The sequence below is a fragment of the Haliotis asinina genome, chromosome 15 (assembly GCF_037392515.1).
Source record: "Haliotis asinina isolate JCU_RB_2024 chromosome 15, JCU_Hal_asi_v2, whole genome shotgun sequence".
Taxonomy (NCBI): domain Eukaryota; kingdom Metazoa; phylum Mollusca; class Gastropoda; order Lepetellida; family Haliotidae; genus Haliotis; species Haliotis asinina.
Genome location: NC_090294.1, coordinates 8,296,204 through 8,315,528, shown reverse-complemented (window position 1 = coordinate 8,315,528; position 19,325 = coordinate 8,296,204). Strand labels below are relative to the sequence as shown.

Sequence of the window (19,325 nt, the reverse complement as noted above, 5' to 3'; positions counted from 1 at the left end):
TCAGCTACATAATTTCGTTTAATCTCCAGTTTTCTCCCTTTCTTGCCGACAGATGGTTGGCTGAAAGAGCACCTTGTGTTGTAAAACCACAGGTTACTGTACACATTAATCGATGACGTTCGACACAACACTTACCCGGACAGGGGTAGAGATTTTCGTGTGAGGTGAAATATTGGTGGATAGAGAGGTAGATCTAGATAGTTTTGTGAATGCACGTCAGTGAAATTTGTAATCGTTTACCGCTATACTCGTGTCCATGTCCAATGGAGCTTACACTGCCCAGTGTTGGTCATCCAAAACACACTCAAGGAAGCGTTCTCAAATATGTGCCTTGTCAGTGTCATTCCACATTTCAAGTATTTTGATATTTTTGACTGATGCTTTGGTTTCCCAGAAGCGTCTTTAACTAGTATTGCAAGTATCTATTTACCAACGTTAAGTCTTTCCATGTTATAATAAGGTTACTTTCACAAGGAAGTGTGTACGTCTACCCCAGCGTTCACTCAGTGGATACCGTGAATCGTTTGTTTATGGTCTCTTGTTGAGGGGTTTGAGAATTCGACCAAGTTCAATTTAACAGCCTGTGAGAGTTTCTGTCCTGAGTGTTGTTGTTTTTTTTGCTCTGCAAGAACATATAGTCCAAGTCTGCAACAAATGTCTGCAAAGATTCCTCAAATGGAATTAAAGGGGCACTGATCAGGAGAGAATAATGTTTCTTGGTCAGCACCCGCTCCCTCGACCGTGATGGACAAAGGGACTGGGCTTCTGTCTACATTAGCAGAATTTCTTCACCCTTAACAGTCAGGAGGCCGGATGCCCATCATATACCATTATTAAAAAATATCCATGGTATTCCTTGTCTGATTGTAGCAAAATGCCCCTGCAGGGTATTTTTTTTTTCTGATGCCTGGATGGTAGAGTGACTAATCCAATCTGATCCTATTACACCTCGATATTTTATCATGTCATGTGAAAATATGATGTCTACAGGTACGTAGCAAGCCGTTTGTTTCATGTAAGTGTAGCAGGGCGTGGAGTCATCCCACAGATGACATCCTTACCTTGTCAGCTTGCTGACGGGGTTAACCTCTTTGGTCATGTGGACAAGGCGTCCGACCTCGGAGCAGAGGGTCCGTTGTTCGAATCCCAGCACGGGACTCGGAAATTTTGTGGCCGCTACATTGGCGCCCAACGTGGGGCAGAGCACGTTCATATCAAATTTGAACAAAATAAGCCTCAGTACCCAACTATGCGGCCCGGGACGTGCCTTCTGTTGATGGGGGAGTATGTAGCAGGGCGTGGAGTCATCCCACAGATGACATCCTTACCTTGTCCGCTTGCTGACGGGGTTAACCTCTTTGGTCATGTGGACAAGGCGTCCAACCTCGGATCAGAGGGTCCGTCGTTCGAATCCCAGCACGGGACTCGGAAATTTTGTGGCCGCTACATAAGCCCGAAAGATTGCAAAACTTTATATTTAGATAGTTTTGAGTGTTGGCCCAGCTGTCATAGCAAAAATCATACGTAAATTCTGGTAGCTAACGTTTATTATCTATGATAATAAAAACACACAGTTGATTTATATGACTGAAACTGAAAACTACGGCTTTGCCATTGATAGAGAAATCTGAATATTTTTTTACATAAAAAAACTGATTACACCTATTTACCCAAGTACACAGCAAATATCTGTATGTATTTCTTATGTGACAACAAAGTTCCGTGGGTATCCTCGAAACAGTTTCGGCCCATAAGTGTTTTCAGGCTGCATGCGACACAGAGATTACATCTTCCTTGCTTTAACTTGCTTTTGATGGTGCAAACCTACACATGTTATTTGTCATTATTCACTTGATGGTCAGTTAATGAATTTATAACAGGTATAATTACTGGTAACACCACTCAGATTACTCAACAAAGGTTCCCATTTGGCATTTCTCCTGCCTGGAGTAAATACTCAACATTATAAATTAAGGTCTGCAGTAGCAAATGTATTTTATGTTCTGTAATATGTGCATGTAAGTGATGCAAGAGGGTTTATCAGCTGAGTTCCAAAAACAAACATTGATCTAAGGATTAACCGATAACACACTGATTGATTAATTACTTCCACAGCAGATTTGTCAAAAGGCAGTGTATGTAGATGTACTAATCTATACTGACTACACCCTGTCCTAAAGTGCGAGTGTAAAAACAACATCCTCCCATCAAAGAATTAACCACCACTGCGTTGATTGATTGATTGCTCATTATTGGTTAACTAAATTACACATCATACATTTAGTTGCCAGATGTGCTATCCTGGGTGGCCAATGAAAGGTTTATCAAGTTTTCACCAATGTGAAAGACCTGAAACGATGTGTCACTTTTTCGCAAATTAGACTGTTGTAAGACACACACAATAGAGCAGGATAATTTACCAGCTGCAGATGAATGGAATATCGTTCTTTTATGTGGATATTGATGGATACATTCCTGAACAAGGTAATAGCCTGACAGTGTTGGCTATAAGATTAGTCTGTTTTTCATTCATTATTTGCATTTTGTTTTAATATATTTGTTGTCTATATAGGTTCCCTGGCTGTAGCATGCAGCAGAATCTATATGACAGAAAACACATACTAGATCGAGTTTGTGTGTGAAATAGGATCCACATTGGCAGTCTTTAGAATGTTTAAATGTTACAGTCATGTTAGAAATGTACTATAAGTATAAGCAGTCCGTGTGTTCTTTTATTAATTTTCAAAATCAGACAAATATGACAATAAACTAATTAGGGTTATGTGACAAAATATGGAGACATACATCGGCTTCGTTATTTTCCGTCCTAATAGTTTTTTACCATTCCTACCACTGGCAGATGATTAACCTTCAAAGTGTTTCATTTGTTTTCATAATACACTTGTAATGAAGTGAAAATGACTTCACCTTAGTTGATCTGTCTATACTTAAACTCTCAATTGCACATACGGGCTGCGCAGCAGAGGTCACGAACCAGTCATGAATTCTGGGATATCATCCAGGTGCTTCTGGGTGAAAAACAATAACAAAAGGAACAACCAGTCCACGGAAATTGCTCCGCATCAGTGCCCCTTTAATGACTGCCTACTTCATCATCTTCATAGAACTTATGGGAGTGGAGATGTAACAGTAGTGACCCACATTTCACTCAAAATAGGACAAATAAATGGTTGTGAATGTGCAGTTTCAATTTGTTGCATTGAATGCTCTGTTAACCTCTATAATTACGAACTGTTTTAAAGAAAGTTCTCCATTTTTAACATGGAGACATAATTATTTCTTTTCATACTTTTCCCACAACATGTACATTCTTTGTAATCATAGGCATCCCATGTTAGTTCTTGTATAGTGGCAACCTGTGAAGATCTGGGGTAGAATAGGTCTTCAGCAACCCATACTTGTCACAAAAGGTGACTATGCTTGTTGTAAGAGGCGACTAATGCAATCGGGTAGTCAGCCTCACTGACTTGGATGACACGTCATTGGTTCCCAGTTGTGCAGATTGATGCTCATGTTGTTGATCACTGGATTGCCTGGCCCAGACTTGATTATTTACAGACTGCTGCCATATAGCTGGAATATTGCTGTGTGTGGCGTAAGACTACTCACTCACTCACTCACTCACTCACTCACTCACTCACTCACACACACACTCACTCACTCACTCACTCACTCACTCACTCACTCACACACTCACTCACTCACTCACTCACTCACTCACTCACTCACTCACTCACTCACTCGTATACTGGCAACCCCAAAGATGAACCTGTATTTTCGATATGACATAGTTCTTATTTTCCAATAACCAGACTTATTGTATTTCTAGCATTGCAAATTCAGATTGTAAAACCTTGCAATGCAACTTCTTTCTTATCATATTTTTTTTCCATCTGCAGTGTCAAAACATTAATAATGTTGCTGTCAATGTGTCATAAATGGGTCAGGTTTTTTATTTCAAATTTTTTACACACTTGTGCTGCTAGCTGTTGGCAGCTGTTAATGTAGCCATTGGAAGTTAACAGGAATTATACTTTCTTGCAGTGTTAAGATTGAAATGCAGTGGTTCTCAGCTTGAAGGTCAACTGTTTAGAGCTGGCGGCCTACTTTGATAATCACTACCTGAACACAGACGACTCAAAGTTTGTTACATTTGTCACAACAGATATTACAGACTTCTTGGAACGAGCACAAACTGACAGGTAACTGGTCTTGTATTACTCATTGTTGTGATACAGAACAGCCATTTATTCTTCGGTGTTCATTGTACACTTTCTTGGCATCAAAAGTGGTTCAGAAATCAGTTTTAAAACATTTTAGACACTGATTGCATGGTTCACTATAATAACTAACAGATGTGAGAATCGGAAAATTAAATATTTAGCATGGATCATTGATAGCAATAATTAAGGCAAATTGGCTACTAACAACCATTTTGAGTAGTAGTATATGTTGCTCTGGGAACGAGGATGGGAAAAAAGAGATTTCAGCATGAATATTGAGTTACAATTGGTCCTAGGGATTAGTGCTTCTCACAAGAGACCACTTGCTTGTTTGTTCGCTTGCTCACTCACTCACTCACTGACACACACACACACACATATCAAGGATTACTGATAATGTGATCATTGATCCTGAAGACTCCAGAGTTATCAGAGTGTCGCTATATACTCTACAATTAACATGTGTTATTGGTGATGGGACGTTTGAAGTTTTGTGATGTCTGCTGTTGATAGAGTCCTGATCTTCCCCCCAGTCAACAGCTATCATCGGCTACTTATCCACAAGACTGTTGAGGAGTTTAGTGGACTTGCAAGTTTCTCGGTTGGGGAGGCCAACAATCGTCGCACTGTTGTCTGTCACACTGAATCACTTCTCAGGTAGGTAGAGAGCAGGTTTACATTGACTGCCACTGTCTGCTATGATAGTCAGACTTTTACTTATAATGGTCTGTGTATATAGTTGCTCACAGGCTCTTTGTTTTTCCTGGATAATTTGATGTCAGTCTCAATGGCACATTGTATTAATGATCTCAGCTCGCAAAGTATCATACAACTCTTACAGACACTAGGTGCACCAAGTTGATTTGGCTTTTCAGTCCTCAAGAGGTACCCACTCACAGCTGGATGGACAGGGTGAACAGTACTTTGTCCAAGGTTACTGCATATTACTAGGTGTTACCACATATTTGAATGACTACCATCTGGTCATTTATTAATAGATTTGTGGGTTGTTAAGTCTACAGATTTGTGTACTGTACATTATCCATTGTGACAACACTGAAAGAACCTACACCCAAAGTTGAGTCCAAGGTCTTTTAGCAGGTCTTGCACTTTCAGTGTAGGAGGTACATGATGATAAGGCCTAATTGACTGCTGACATGTTAGAAAGCATCCTGCCTTTGATGGCATCAATCATAATGAGGTCAGTCAGCTGTGAATTGGGCTAAAAGTTTAAAGTGTGCAGATGTTATTTTTATTTCAACTGTTCAAGTCCTCTGATGAATTCTGTGCTTAATATTTTTAAACTTTAAAATCCCAAACTATTATCAATGCAGCATGTGCCTGCATTCCATCTTGCCAGAGTTTTTCTCAGACATACTTTGTAGTTGACAGCGTTGTGAAACTAACTTTTCTCTGTCAGAAAGAATGCCTTCTCAGATGCAAATCAGACTTCATATTTTATCAGGATCAGAACATTTTCGCATTAGTAAATTGTATAATTCTGCTTCATCTCCAGATCTGTGGGATTCTGCTGTCATCTATACGTAGAGATAAATCATACAGTTCTTAAAGAATTCGTAGTGAATCCATTATGTATTGACATAAAGTATAGTATCTATTATATGAGGAGATTCAACATAAAATATTAATATACAGATGTCAGAACTGGTGGTCATCATTTGGAATCTGCCTATATTTACCCCTGCTGTGATACAGGTTATTCTTGTTTAGACTATGTATATCCATTAATTGTAAACATCAGTTGTGTCATGTTACAGAGGTGAGGTGGGTCAAGAGTTGATGTCCCGACCTCCTGAGCCACTTGCCAGGAGGGGGCGGGGCAGGGGGCGTGGTGCAACTAGGGGCAGCCCCTCCCCTAGTGGGCTAACTACACGGGAGAGTGCACCAGGACATGGGGTGGAAGCAGTGTCAAGAGAAGCTAGAGCATCAGCTGTCAAAGAGAGACAGTCACTGGGAACAAGGTTGGTAATTATTGAAGTTGTAGAAGTTTTATCAACAACCACGTAGAAGAAGCATGTAGCCTGGGTATAGGATCTCCATGTCTGTTATGATATATTCCCAGGACTTGTTCTAAAGGACTTTCCACCCCTGTCTTAGGATTTTCAGAGAAAATAAAGGATATATTATTTCAAAGAAAATACTCATTTCCCGTCAACATGCTGTCTTTTCATTTATTGAATTGTATCAAGGACTTGTTTCCATCAGGCTGAGTGTAGAACTGTGCTGAATGCATGTCAGAAGATGTATTTTAGTTTATTGTTTATTTCATGTACATCAGTGACAATAATTCTGGTAGAGAAGAGATGGAATAAGTTACATTATTTCCAAACAATGTGCATCCATAGGCCCATGACTTAAAATACACCAGGTAATTGAGGAAGGAGTGAGTATGGCTTTACACATCTTTGATATATCCAGGGTATACATTCCGATAAGTCTCCACTATACCCTGGAAGCATCTATGGGTCAGCCCGATAATGTTATTATCTCCCTTTGCTGGTTCCGCATTGTTACAGTAGCCAATTGTGTCAACAAAGGTAGCGGTCGCATCTGCGAAGGTTTGCGTGCAGTGCGACTCAGATTTTAGGGGAATCATGTGAACAAAATGACAGGTCCGAAACTTTAAAACAGCATATGCAAAAACTCCTACCTCTTCTAGAGAACCTCTGCATGGTTTGTGTTGCCAAGTTTAATCGGTTAGATAATAAAAAATACAAAAGCAAGTCGTGATTGGTTTGCTCAACTTCCCAGCATAGACACCTGATTGGATAAATAGACAGCTGAGAGAGGTAGTAAATATATCAGGCAGAGCCGTAGATGCATCCAGGGTATAGTGGAGACTTATCGGAGCGTATACCCTGGAGATATCAAGGATGGGCTTTATGCTGCTTTTAGCACCATTCCAGCAATATCACGGTGAGGGACACCAGAAATCGAGGAAGGAAAAAAAGGACATTAGGTTAATTGGTGTAGTTTTTTTATCCACAGGCAGTGTAAGTTTAAGACAACACCAGTTCATTATGAATATTGTATATTGTAAATATTTCAAGGATCTGATGCAGAGTAAGTCTGCTTGCCTCATGAATATTGAGTGTTAATGTTTCTAATGGTATTTCAGTATTTCTTATGTACTTAAGAGGTAACTGGATCACCTTGAATCAATGACCTTTTTGTCATGCTTCATTGTGCAGATTGTGAGCTCAATCATGCATTACCTTCCAGAGAGAAAAAGAAACCTGGGACTGAGATTTATGTCCCACGTGCCCGCCGTCTACACCAGGAGCAGGTTAGCAGTGTGACTCAGCCAGACAGTCAACGGGATAGTGATGCTCACTCACTCCCTGAGCAGCATCAGGTTGATGATAGGCTACGCTGTGAGCCATGTGACCCTTGGTACAGGGGTCAAGGTGATACGACACCTATAGGTCATGGAGATGTACCAATGAAGTGTCAGAGTGACAAGACCTCTAGAAGTCAAACTGACATAAATGAAAAAGGTTTGAGGAAAGATGCAACAGAGTCTCCTAGGGGCGAGAGACATGCCAAGGTGAGTCGTAAACTACGTCCAGAAATACAAAGATATGTTCCTCGTGCAAGGAGACAACCACAGTCTGATACCCCAATTGAGCAACCAGTTACCCCAGAGACATGGGATGAAAGGGTGGAGTGCAACGCTGAGAACAGGTCAACTCAAGAGAAACTCACTGAATCTCCAAAAGGCTCTTCTGTTAAAAAGCTCAGATGTGATACCGGGCCTGATGGTTCAGGAAGGATGTCAGAATCTGGAGAGAGGAGAGATGGTATCAATCTAAGCAATCATGAAACACAAGAGTCTGTTGATAAAAGCAGTGGGTCAAATTATTCTAGTGCAAATGGTCCTTGTGTTCAAAGTACAGTTCCAGAACCTTCCTCTGAACATGGCCTTCTTCCAGACTTAGTTCAGGGGGCTCATACAGAGATAAGTGAAGAACATTCTCAAGGATTAGCCACACAGGTGACTGACAGTGCACATTCTGTAAGTGACAAAATCAATGATGCCAATTCCATTGATGGATCATGCATCAATGATGTATGTGCCTCATCTCTTGGCTCTGAACATGGTTCTTTCTCAGAATCTGATGGTACCACAACTGAGAGCTCTGTTAGCGACAGACATGGATGTAAAAGCAGGGAAAAAGTGAATACAGAATGTACTGAAAGTCAGGAGGATGGTCATGTTGATCACATTCCAGCATCACCCATGTCTCAATCAACAGTCCAGTCCAATACGACTCCCAGCTGTGTGGATGACACAGCCACAGTGGATGTTGTGTCTGCTATTCCAGTTGTTTCTGATGATTCCCCCAGCCAGGCCAGTGTGGAGCCTGATGTCTGTATGCTGGTTCAAGACAGTAACCCATTAGCAGACTCTGAAACTTTCAGTCAGAACCAGAACAGCAGCACCCCTGATGGCACAAGTGTAGGGAAGATGGAGGTTCAGATCTCAGGTCAGGATGATGGATGTGTTCACCAAGAAAAAACTGAAACGACAAAAGTAGAAGGTGAAGGTCACTCAGAAGACTGTGACATACAAATGGAGGTTGACAGTAGCAACCAACAGATGAATGGTGTTGCATCTGAGGTAAATGAGAGACATCAGGATGGCCCCAAAACTGCAACAGATGTGGAGGAATCTGAAACTTCTCATGATCATGCTGAAGTTGGAGTTCCTGACTGTCGGCAGGATTCTCAGGAGATAAAGAAGCAGCTCAAAGAGCAAGCTTTAGCTGCACTGGATTCAGAGATACGTAGACGGAGCGAAGATGCAGAATCCCTTGCAGTGGAGAGGCAGTTGAAAGCTGAAGCTATTGCTGCAGAGAACTTTGCTGACCCACCCAGCAACAGTCAGGAAGAAGATGAAGACTCATGGGACAAGATGTTCGATGACAATGGTGATTGTCTTGACCCATCAGCAATGGAGGAGGTAGGCATGCATAAGTGTGTTTTGGGGTTGTTTTGAATATCCTGGTGTCACAGAAACTATATAGTTTGCTGAATGTTTACATGGCGGTTTTACTGACCAAGATTATTTTTTTATTCACATGATTTTGAAATACTGTTCTCAGTTGTTAATGGCATCAACTGATCTTTTATATGTAGAGACAATTGGTATAATAATTGAGATGTATGAAAATTTTCCTACAGCTGAATGTAGGCCAGATCTGAGTGTCTGACTACTGGTAATGTATACAGCTTGATGTAGGACAGATAACAGTGTCTGATTGCTGGTGATGTCCACAGCTGGATGTAGTACAGATCAGAATGTCTGGGTGATATGATGTTTACAGATTGATATAGGGCAGATCTGAGTGTCTGACTGCTGTGGTGTCTACAGCTTGATGTAAGACGGATCTGAGTGTCTGACTGCTGGTGATGTCTACAGCTGGATGCAGGATAGATCTGACTATCTGGTGCTGTGATGTCTACAGCTTGATGTAGAACAGATCAGTGTCTGAATCTTAGTGATATCTACAGCTTGATGTGGAGCAGCTTTGATTGTCTGAATGCTGTGATGTCTACAGTTTGATGTAGGACAGATCAGAGTGTGTAAAATTAATCTTAGTGACATCAACAGCTTGATGTAGGACAGATCTGTATGTCTGAATACTGGTGATGTCAACAGCTTGATGTAGGACAGATCTGAGTGTTTGATGCTGTGATATCTACAGCTTGATGCAGGACAGCTATGATTGTCTGAATGCTGTGATGTCTACAGCTTGATGTAGGACAGATCTGTATGTCTGAATACTGGTGATGTCAACAGCTTGATGTAGGACAGATCTGAGTGTTTGAAGCTGTGATATCTACAGCTTGATGCAGGGCAGCTATGATTGTCTGAATGCTGTGATGTCTACAGCTTGATGTAGGACAGATCAGAGTGTCTGAATGTTAGTGATATCAACAGCTTGATATGGGACAGATCAGAGTGTCTGAATGTTAGTGATATCAACAGCTTGATGTACGACAGATCAGAGTGTCTGGGTGATGTGATGTCTACAGCTTGATATAGGACGGATCATATTGTCTGATGCTGTGATGTCTACAGCTTGATGTAAGACAGATTTATGTGACTGGTCATGTTCATGCCTGGATGTATGCGGTTTATTGCAGCTGACGGCACATGTGGGGAATGTGAAGATTGACAAGCCAAAGATAAACTATCTTGACTTCAAGCCAAAGGATCCTGACATGGATATGAACAGTGAGTACCAAGATCAGTGCTTATGCTTCTTGCCAAGACTTGCCCATCATGTTGCACAGTTTAATGTTGGGGAATATATTTGTCAAGCAAAACACTTCTGATAAATAATTATGTCAAATCATGTGCCTGCATTGGTTTATTTTGTAAATAAGTACTCTGTAGAAATTATGGGGCTTCAGACTAACTATCATAATTTTCAGAAGATGAAGAAAGAGAAACAGGTATAGTGATGTGTTTGAGCTGATCTGGTTGAATGTGGCATTGTTTTGTGTTCCAGTGTATGGCCATGTGATTGAGATCTACGATTTCCCAGGCGAGTTCCTGACTCGGGATCTCATTGCTGCATTTAAGGATTACATGTGAGTGCATGCTGTATAGATGAATTAGCTGACAGGACATTCAAGCATTCCTTTAATATTTTCCAGTTTTCATCATCAGCTTTGAATAGTTCTGTGGGAAGAAATCTTGAAAATACATAAAGGAATACTGCCATGAAGTGGTGTTCCCTTATTTAAGTCCATTGGTATGTTTCCATGGATAGTATCTGTGAAGGTCTGGGTTAGAATATTGGCCTTCAGTAACCCGTGGTTATCGTAAGAGGTGTCTAGTGGGCTTGGGTGGTCAGTCAGACTGGCTTGGTTGACACACGTCATCGGTTCCCAGTTATGCAGATCCATGCTTATGTTGTTGATCTCTGGATTGTCTGGTTCAGACTTGGTTATTTACAGACCTCCACCATATGGCTGGAATATTACTGAGTGTGGCGTAAAACAACTCACTCACTTCATGGATGGCCTGTGCTTATAGTTTTCTCAAGTCACAAGAAGTAGCAGAGCACTATATATTATTGCCTGTCATGTAATGCGGGGGAATATAGTCGCCACCTCGCCTGTCCGTCTGTCCGTCCATCTGCCTCTCCGTAATCATTTTGTATCCAGCGCATAACTCAATAACCATTCAATATTTCAAGACCAAAATTGATAGATACAGTAATCTGAACTTATGGTTGTGCCTTTTGCTATTTACAGCATTTCGGCATTATTACTTTATTTTGTTTTTCCATGGAATGATTTGGTCTTAGTCAAATGTTGGAGTGGGTTCGTTTCTGGAACATAACTCAAAAACCGTTTAATATTATTCTGCAAAACTAGGTAGATATATCAGTCCGAACCTAAAGTAGTGCCTTTTGCTATTTTTGATTTTCTTGGTTTCTATGGAAACATTTCGGACTTGGTCTCAAAAGTGAGAGGTGTGTTTCGTTTCCAGAGCACAACTCAAAAACTTCCCAGTATCTGTGAGTAAAACTTTGTAGTTGTGTGTGGCAGACCACAAAGTGGTGCCTTACAAAGTTTTGGCATTTTTACTTTACCAGGTTTCCATGGAAACAGTTCGGACTTAGTCTCAAAATAGAGGGATGAGCTTTGTTTCCGGAGCACAACTCGAAAACCATTTCATATCTTTCAACAGATCTTGGCAGATATATGAGACAGATCTTGAAGTGATGCCTTTTGCTGTTTGTAGATATATGACATTAATATTTTTCATGATTTCCATGGAAACAATTCAAATTTAGTCTAAAAAAACATTATGTAACTGTGAGATGATTTGTCCTTTCAAATATGTGGGGGATGGGGGGATATGTCATCTTCTGATGACTCTCGTTTCCTTAAGCTGAATGATTAAGAGCACATATCTAGGAGGAATTCAAGAATTTTCATTGTTGTAACTGTTTCATGATGGAATAAGTTTAATTCAGTAAGTGAATGCTTCCAAGCAGAGCTTATGAATTGAGTTTTGTGAGATTCTGTGTTGACTGTTGTGTAGGTCTCGAGGCTTTGACATCAAGTGGGTTGATGATACTCATGCTCTTGGGGTGTTTGCCAGCCCCATCGCAGGTAAGGAGCTTCGCTGTGTAGTCTAGGGCCACAGTACCTAGTTATGTCGGCACATATAGGATTGATTGTAGTGCATGAAACACATAAACTGTTATATTCTTTCAATGAAAAGGTTATTAATTTGAACATTACTTCAGGCACTGATTGCTTGTTATAGAGAGAGAGAGAGGCGAGGGGAGGTGGAGGAAGGGAGTAGGGGAGGGGTAGTGAGTGTGTGTGTGAGAGAGAGAGAAAGAGAGAGAGAGTGTACAAAATATAGTTTTAAGTGAAATATTTAGAATACACACACAGACACAACCTCAAATACACAAGTCTGACTTCTCACTTTCATGCACGCACACATGTATGCATGATGATCTGTTCTTAAACGAATATACTTGAAACCACTTATCTAACACATTTTTGTTGAACTGATGTCTGTTCAGCTCAAGATGCCCTGAGTAACAGACATCCCATGCTGAAGGTGCGGAGCTTGTCAGAGGCATCTCGCCAGTCTAAGGTCAAGGCCAAGAAGAACTGTGGTATGACTTGACATCTTTTGTAAGAGAGTAACAGAGTTTGTACATGACCTTCTAATAGCTTGAAAACACATCTTGTAATACCTACAGCTCTGTCTGATTAGATGTGCAAGGTCACAACGTCAGGCAGATTGTGTGTCATGATTCACCTTTCATTTAAACCAGGGAGCCTATATAGAGAGGGGAGTGGAAACTCCTCGAAAAACCGCTGAACGTATGTCTCGCTTTGTCACGTGACCAGTGGAGACAATATGGCGTCAGCTTAGTATTAAAGATTGAGCTCGGTTCATTTTCAACAGCTGATTACATTCGCTGAGTGTTGTGACAACTCGGATCCTACACGTAGAACATAAGTCACCTGTTCTGTTACTTCAGTTCTAGTCACATATTTGTAATTAGTGTCAGTATAAGAAAATATGTTTGTAGTAAAGTTTCAAGTCGGCATCTTGTAACTCTCTGGCTTCAATTATCGGTACACAGCGAAGATAGACTGAGTTTCGTCAATAAAAGCTTCTTTCACACATTCCTTTATGTTTTAGCAGGAAATTATACCTTTAGTTGAAAGGTATCTGCAAGCAATAGTGATAGTTTTGTGACTTAAAAACATGTTGGGGTTTAATTGGGGGGTGTGAAAAATGTGGCAGATCGCCGATCTGATCTGATGCGCCATTGAAATACTACACGCCGTTGATTGAAGTGTGTCTAGATATTGCTCAACACCGTCTTTCACATACACCTTTAATTTTTATGAGGGGAATTTACCATCAGGCGAAAGGTGTTTGCTGGTAATAGTGATAGTTTCATAATCTAAAATAAATTGTTAGGACGTACTTGAGGTGTGTGAACTATGTGCCATCTCGCCGACCTGATCCGATCCGCCATTGAAATATTGCATGGCGTTGTTTGAGTGCTTTTGTTTCAGCTTCAAAAACTTCATTCACATACACCTTTAATTTCCATTAGGGGAACATACCATCTAGTGAAAGGTGTTTGGAAGTAATAGTGCTAATTTTATAATTTAAAAAAAATCGGTAGGGTGTTTTTGAGGTGTTGAAAAATGTGCCATCTCGCGGATCTGTTCTGATCCGCCATTGAAATAGTATAACTTTGAGTGTTTCTAGTTATTGCTCCAAAACCTCTTTCACATGCACCTTAAATATTTATGAGGGGAATATACAATGACCCGAAAGGTGTTTGCAGGTAATATTTATAATTTGATAATCTAAACATATTGTTAGGATTTATTTGAGGTGTGTGAAAAACGTGTCATCTCGCTGATCTGTTCTGATCCGCCATTGAAATACTACACAGCATTTTTTGAGTGTTTCTAGTTATTGCTCAAAAAACTTCTTTCACACACACCTTTAATTTCTGTTAGGGAAAAAAGTTCCATCTGGTGAGAGGTGTTTGGAAGTAATAGTGATGATTTTATGAATTAAAAAAATAATTGGTAGGGTGTATACATTCACAAGTATTTCATGTGTGTGAAAAATATGACATATCGTTGATCTGATCTGATCACTCATTACTACAAGCCAATGTTTGAATGTGTTTAGTCGTCCTAAAATTCATTTCTTTCAAATACACCTCTAAGTATTGAGGGGAATATTCTATCTGGTGAAAGTGTGAGGTATGACATATCTGATCTGTTCTAATCTGCCATGGATGCCTTTGATGCTTGAATGTTTTAGTTCTGAAACTATTGTTGATATTTGACAAAACTGCAAAGGACTTTTTAACGCTTTGTGATGGTTTTAAACTTTCTGTTTTTTTAGGGGGGAGTGACTGTGTCAGTTGACATTCTGTCAGTATCCATGCAATTGCGCACATGCAGGAAGACATCTGGTCATCTTCATTAACTGCCCTCTTAAAAAAAATAATTTCGACTTTGCCACGGCCGTCCATTTGTCCATTATAGACTGAGTGTCTGTAAGAATGAGAGTGACTGAATCTACAACTCATTAACATGTGCTTAACTTTCCAAACTGTATTCCTGAAGGAAAAAGAAATAAAAATGTGTTCCTCCCTCGTCACATTTTTTCTATCAAAAATTAAAAATCAAAGTCTTACTCGTCACTTTTGAAAAGAATGTGCCTGAGAAACATATTTTTATGCAGCCTAAGCATTCCACACAAACAGAAAACCACTGAAACATAATGAGACATTTTAATTGTGTAACAGGTCATTTCACATACATATAATAACATAATAACCTTTAGTTTGCCATTTGGCCATCAGGGCTTGCTGCCACTTGCAGTCTTTAAAGTCTGCATACCCATTTTGTTGAAATCAAACCAATGAAAACAAAATAGTCTTCATTGTAGAGAGTTTCACAGTCCCTACAAAATCCATTAGTGAAGTGTATGGAGCACAGAGAAGTTTACATTAGTTATAGACTGCTGACATTCCTATGCGGCACTGAATATATAATACTATGAAGTGAAACTGGAAGTTATCCTAACATGAGGGATCAAGGATAATTCCTGAACATTAATACAAATTATGGGCACGATGCTAGTTGAAAAGAAATGAGATCTAATTGACAGAAGACCACATGGGCCTGCAGATAACTGAAACTGTTGGCCTGATACATTAACAACCGACGCTGGGCCTCTGGGCTGGCGATCGTTTCGAATGCTGTATCAAAATTGTCACATAAACAGAGAGTCTTTGAACAAGGCAATGTGTAAACACATTCTCAAGTCCTCTCATTAATCCACACATGCATCATTCGGCGACAGGAAGTGTAACCAGCTTGTTGTGACAACATTCAGGGGAGCCTACTCCAATTTACCGAGTATTACTCCGGGAGATGCCGATAGTTTCCGACAGTAAACTGGTTGAAATACTGTTAAGCGCAGCCGATTTGCGCTGAGAACAAACCAAGTCGACGTGTGCAGTGGAGCATGACGAGGCACACGTTAATTAGTACAAATGGTAAGGAAAGCAAGCGAGTGACCAATCCCTGTTATAGAGTATCCCTGTTTAAACATCCAGTCAGATATTTAATCTTGTGGAAAGTCAGAATGCTAAACATACTAACATTGTGTATGGCAGACATTTGTTTGACATAATAAAGTTGATGTCCATGTGATATCCCTTTCTCGATTCTTCTACGTTGTATGAAGACTCTGAGTGAGAATATAGGTCCCCAGCAACTGAACTGCAGCTTAGGCAACTGAATAGATTTGGTGGTCTGATATACCATTTGCAGCACAAACAATCACAAATAAACATACCAACACTGAAACAGGCTTCTTGACAGAGACAACTAATAAATGTCGCTTTAAATCCACTTCATTCACTGTTCCTGTCAGGATGTTAGATGTTATGGTTGATATGTCTACACAGAGTTCCTGCAACCCTACAAGGCCCGTCCTCAGACCTCTGCATCTGCTGCTCGTCGTCTTGTGTCTGGAGCCCTTGGTTTACAGTCCCAGATCCCCAGAGAAAAACGGGAACAAGAGCGCAAACAACTGAAGGAGGCTAAAGGTAGGTCAAGGTCACTGTTAGTCAGCTTCATCATGGTCTGTGTTTGGTGCGGATGAAAGATTTACCAATCATAATTTGAAAACTGTAAAACACATTTGTCAGGTATAGTAAGTATTGTGTAAAGTATGCTGATGTGCATAGTGTAGACTTTGAATTAGTATTCAATATCTCATGTTTTGAAGAAGCCATTAAACTTGCAGTTGGGCTATCAGACTGTACTAATTGCCAGAAGTGTAACATGACACCCTGATAATGCCTTTAAAGGTCAGCCTGTAACAGGCTTGACGTGACAGCTTCAAGTCAGATAACTGGCAACATTCATTCAACTTGAACTGATTTGTATTAACAGAGAAACGTCGCAAGGAAAGACGGCTAAAGCAGGACATCTGGGATGGGTCCATTGGTGGGTGTGCCATGGATAAAGAAGGCTGAACACAGAGGCCAAGTGTGTTGTCTACCTCAGCTTGATGACTTGACCAGTGCTTCACATCAGACAGTGCTGTATGATCTAACCACTTCGCTCGGTGTGACCAGCATCACTGGACAAGCTATTTGTTTCTTCATCCACGTGCTTGGTGACAGCAATCACATAGTCAGTGCTATCTTATAACAATGCTGTGTGGCTTCATCCATGTGCTTGTCATGTGATAGCCAGCATGTGTGATGTCAGGTGGACCGGCCAGCAGGATGTTGTCGTGGGCAGAATAAAAGAGTGTGCTGTGTTGGATATGATCCTAGGTTCAGTCCATGTGGATTCAAATGAGAATGATCAATGATCAAATAGATAGGGATAACAACAGTATAGCATGACAGTTTCTTTAACAACTTTTTCTGTGATCCAGAGGCAGATATAACTTTTTGAGCAAGTGGGGGGTAGGGGGTGCACACTATTGAGAAAAGTTGGGGTGGTCATTTAACAAAATTTCAGGACAAAAGGGGTGATGCACACACCTGCACCTCTGTCTGGATCCACTAGTGTGATCGATCATAAAATGTCCGATTTCAGTTCCTGTTGGGTACAGAGGTTTCAGGACCATGTTGCTTATTTATGTTTGGTGCACTTATTTGAACTCAACAGACTGTATACAACTTAATGTATTGGGACGTAGATCCTACAAAGCCGTCAGTGTTGTGAAAGTTCAAGGTCAGCGTCAGGTTCTTTGGTCATCCCTCAAACTTGGTTCTTGCCCTCGAATACACAAAAATTTGACTCAGTCTTTGTTAGAGAGAACTACTTTTATATGAGTAGTAGCAAAAAGCTATCTGGTTTGACAGCTTTCTTCCTCAATATATCTATGGTGTATGTTATGATAAATCTACACTATATCTAGGATGCATTTATGGCTGGCTTGATGATTTTATTACCTCCCTTTGCTGGCTTTTTATCCAGTCAGGCATCTTTGCTGGGAAGTTAGTGTACCAATCACAACTCATTTTCACTTCTTAAATTATCTTACCGATTAATCCTGGCAACACAACTGATGCAGAGGTAGTCTGAAAGGGGTAGGAGTTCTGGAGTTCTTGCATATATTTTTTGAGGTTTCAGACTACCCCAAAATCTGAGGGAACTATGAACAAAACATTCAGGCTGAGACTACTATCTTTGTAGACACAGGCAAGCTTGGTAGTAGATTAAAATAATATAAAATTATTGGGCCGAGCCATGAGATTCATCCTGGGTATAGTGGAGATTTATCATAATGTATACCCTGTAGATATCGAGGATGGGCAGCTTTCAGCTAGTATTTCAACTGGTATGATCTTGGGATTTTATACTAAACATATGAAAATCTAACTACTGATATTAGTGACGTCTAACATACCTCTAAAATGGTTCTTTTATATTACAATAGTAAACCTGGTCTGTCGTGACAGATTAGCCAGGGTAATGTGAATAACCTATGTGATCCTTTACTTTTCTTGTAATACAGCTGAACCATCTATCTGTTTACGAAAAGTTGAGCAGGATACTTTTTGTGCTGTGGTTTTCCCATAATCGTTGATACTCCAGTTTTAGTACTCTTTGTTCATCAGTCGTTCATGAATTACACTTTGACTTAGTTGTAAAGTGTCATGAGTTCCTCAGTCCGCTGATGAAATGGCTAAAATTGACGTGCAGTTACAATGTAGAAGGGAAGAGGCATAATGGGAGCGAACTATCCCATGTTTCTGGTGCTCTATTAGTGTATGAAATGATATATGCATGGACGTGTACTGATGTCATGTTAAGAAGATTCTGTGATCTCAGAGAAGTGAAATAAGCCTCCAGAAAGACCTTTAAAGATGCTTGAACATCAGAAGAAAAACTGTTAAACATCAGTGTGCTTGTTTTGCTCTGCCTTGAGTGTCCACCATGAATTGTCAGGACCAGCAAGGTGGCCATCAGTGTAGTACTTTACAGTTAATTGTCTTTACACATTCTCGATGATAAAGACTAAAATTTTAAGAACTTGGAAAGACATGTTTTTGTCAGGTTGTCATTTTATGCAAGATGAAATTCTTTACTCACTCGAGATAATTAGTATACTTGTACATAAGTTAGTTAATGTGAGGATATTGTTTTAAATATTTTTCCAAGTGTGATATGTATAAAGTGTTTAAGCTACCCCAGCCTCTACCCAATTACCTCAACCTGTCACCATCCAGGACTGATCAACTGCCATGTACGTCAGAGTTGGCTATTTTCAAGAGAAATAAAATATTTCCACCAACAACTGAAATGTGTTGTCATATGTCATCTTCAGGTTGTTCGAAATGCTAATTATGAAGTAATCCAGATTGAGGAAGAGAATGAGGGACGGAATTAGGATATGTCCGTTTCACCAGTACAGTCGAGAACTGTTGTGTCAAAAGTGTGATAAGTCGATATCTCGGTTGTATTATGATTTCTCGAGCCTGGCAAAATCATTATTTG

At 40.2% G+C, this 19,325-nt stretch overlaps 1 protein-coding gene across 3 annotated transcripts; it reads left to right on the top strand.

Moving 5' to 3' along the window:
* Window positions 1–90: 90 nt before the first annotated feature.
* Window positions 91–19,125, top strand: LOC137265532 (coiled-coil domain-containing protein R3HCC1L-like). 3 transcript variants are annotated; one of them, XM_067800949.1, is made up of 11 exons: window positions 91–187; window positions 4,066–4,223; window positions 4,758–4,901; window positions 6,023–6,226; window positions 7,488–9,228; window positions 10,416–10,506; window positions 10,784–10,865; window positions 12,331–12,401; window positions 12,827–12,922; window positions 16,271–16,411; window positions 16,761–19,125. In XM_067800949.1, exons 4-11 carry the CDS (start codon window positions 6,045–6,047, stop codon window positions 16,841–16,843), a joined length of 2,487 nt encoding a protein of 828 aa, XP_067657050.1. In that variant the 5' UTR covers window positions 91–187; window positions 4,066–4,223; window positions 4,758–4,901; window positions 6,023–6,044; the 3' UTR covers window positions 16,844–19,125. The 3 variants fall into 3 exon arrangements, with proteins under 3 accessions (XP_067657050.1, XP_067657051.1, XP_067657052.1); XM_067800950.1 differs by having other exon boundaries at window positions 104–187; window positions 4,778–4,901; XM_067800951.1 differs by lacking the exons at window positions 4,066–4,223; window positions 4,758–4,901 and having other exon boundaries at window positions 127–187.
* Window positions 19,126–19,325: the final 200 nt, after the last annotated feature.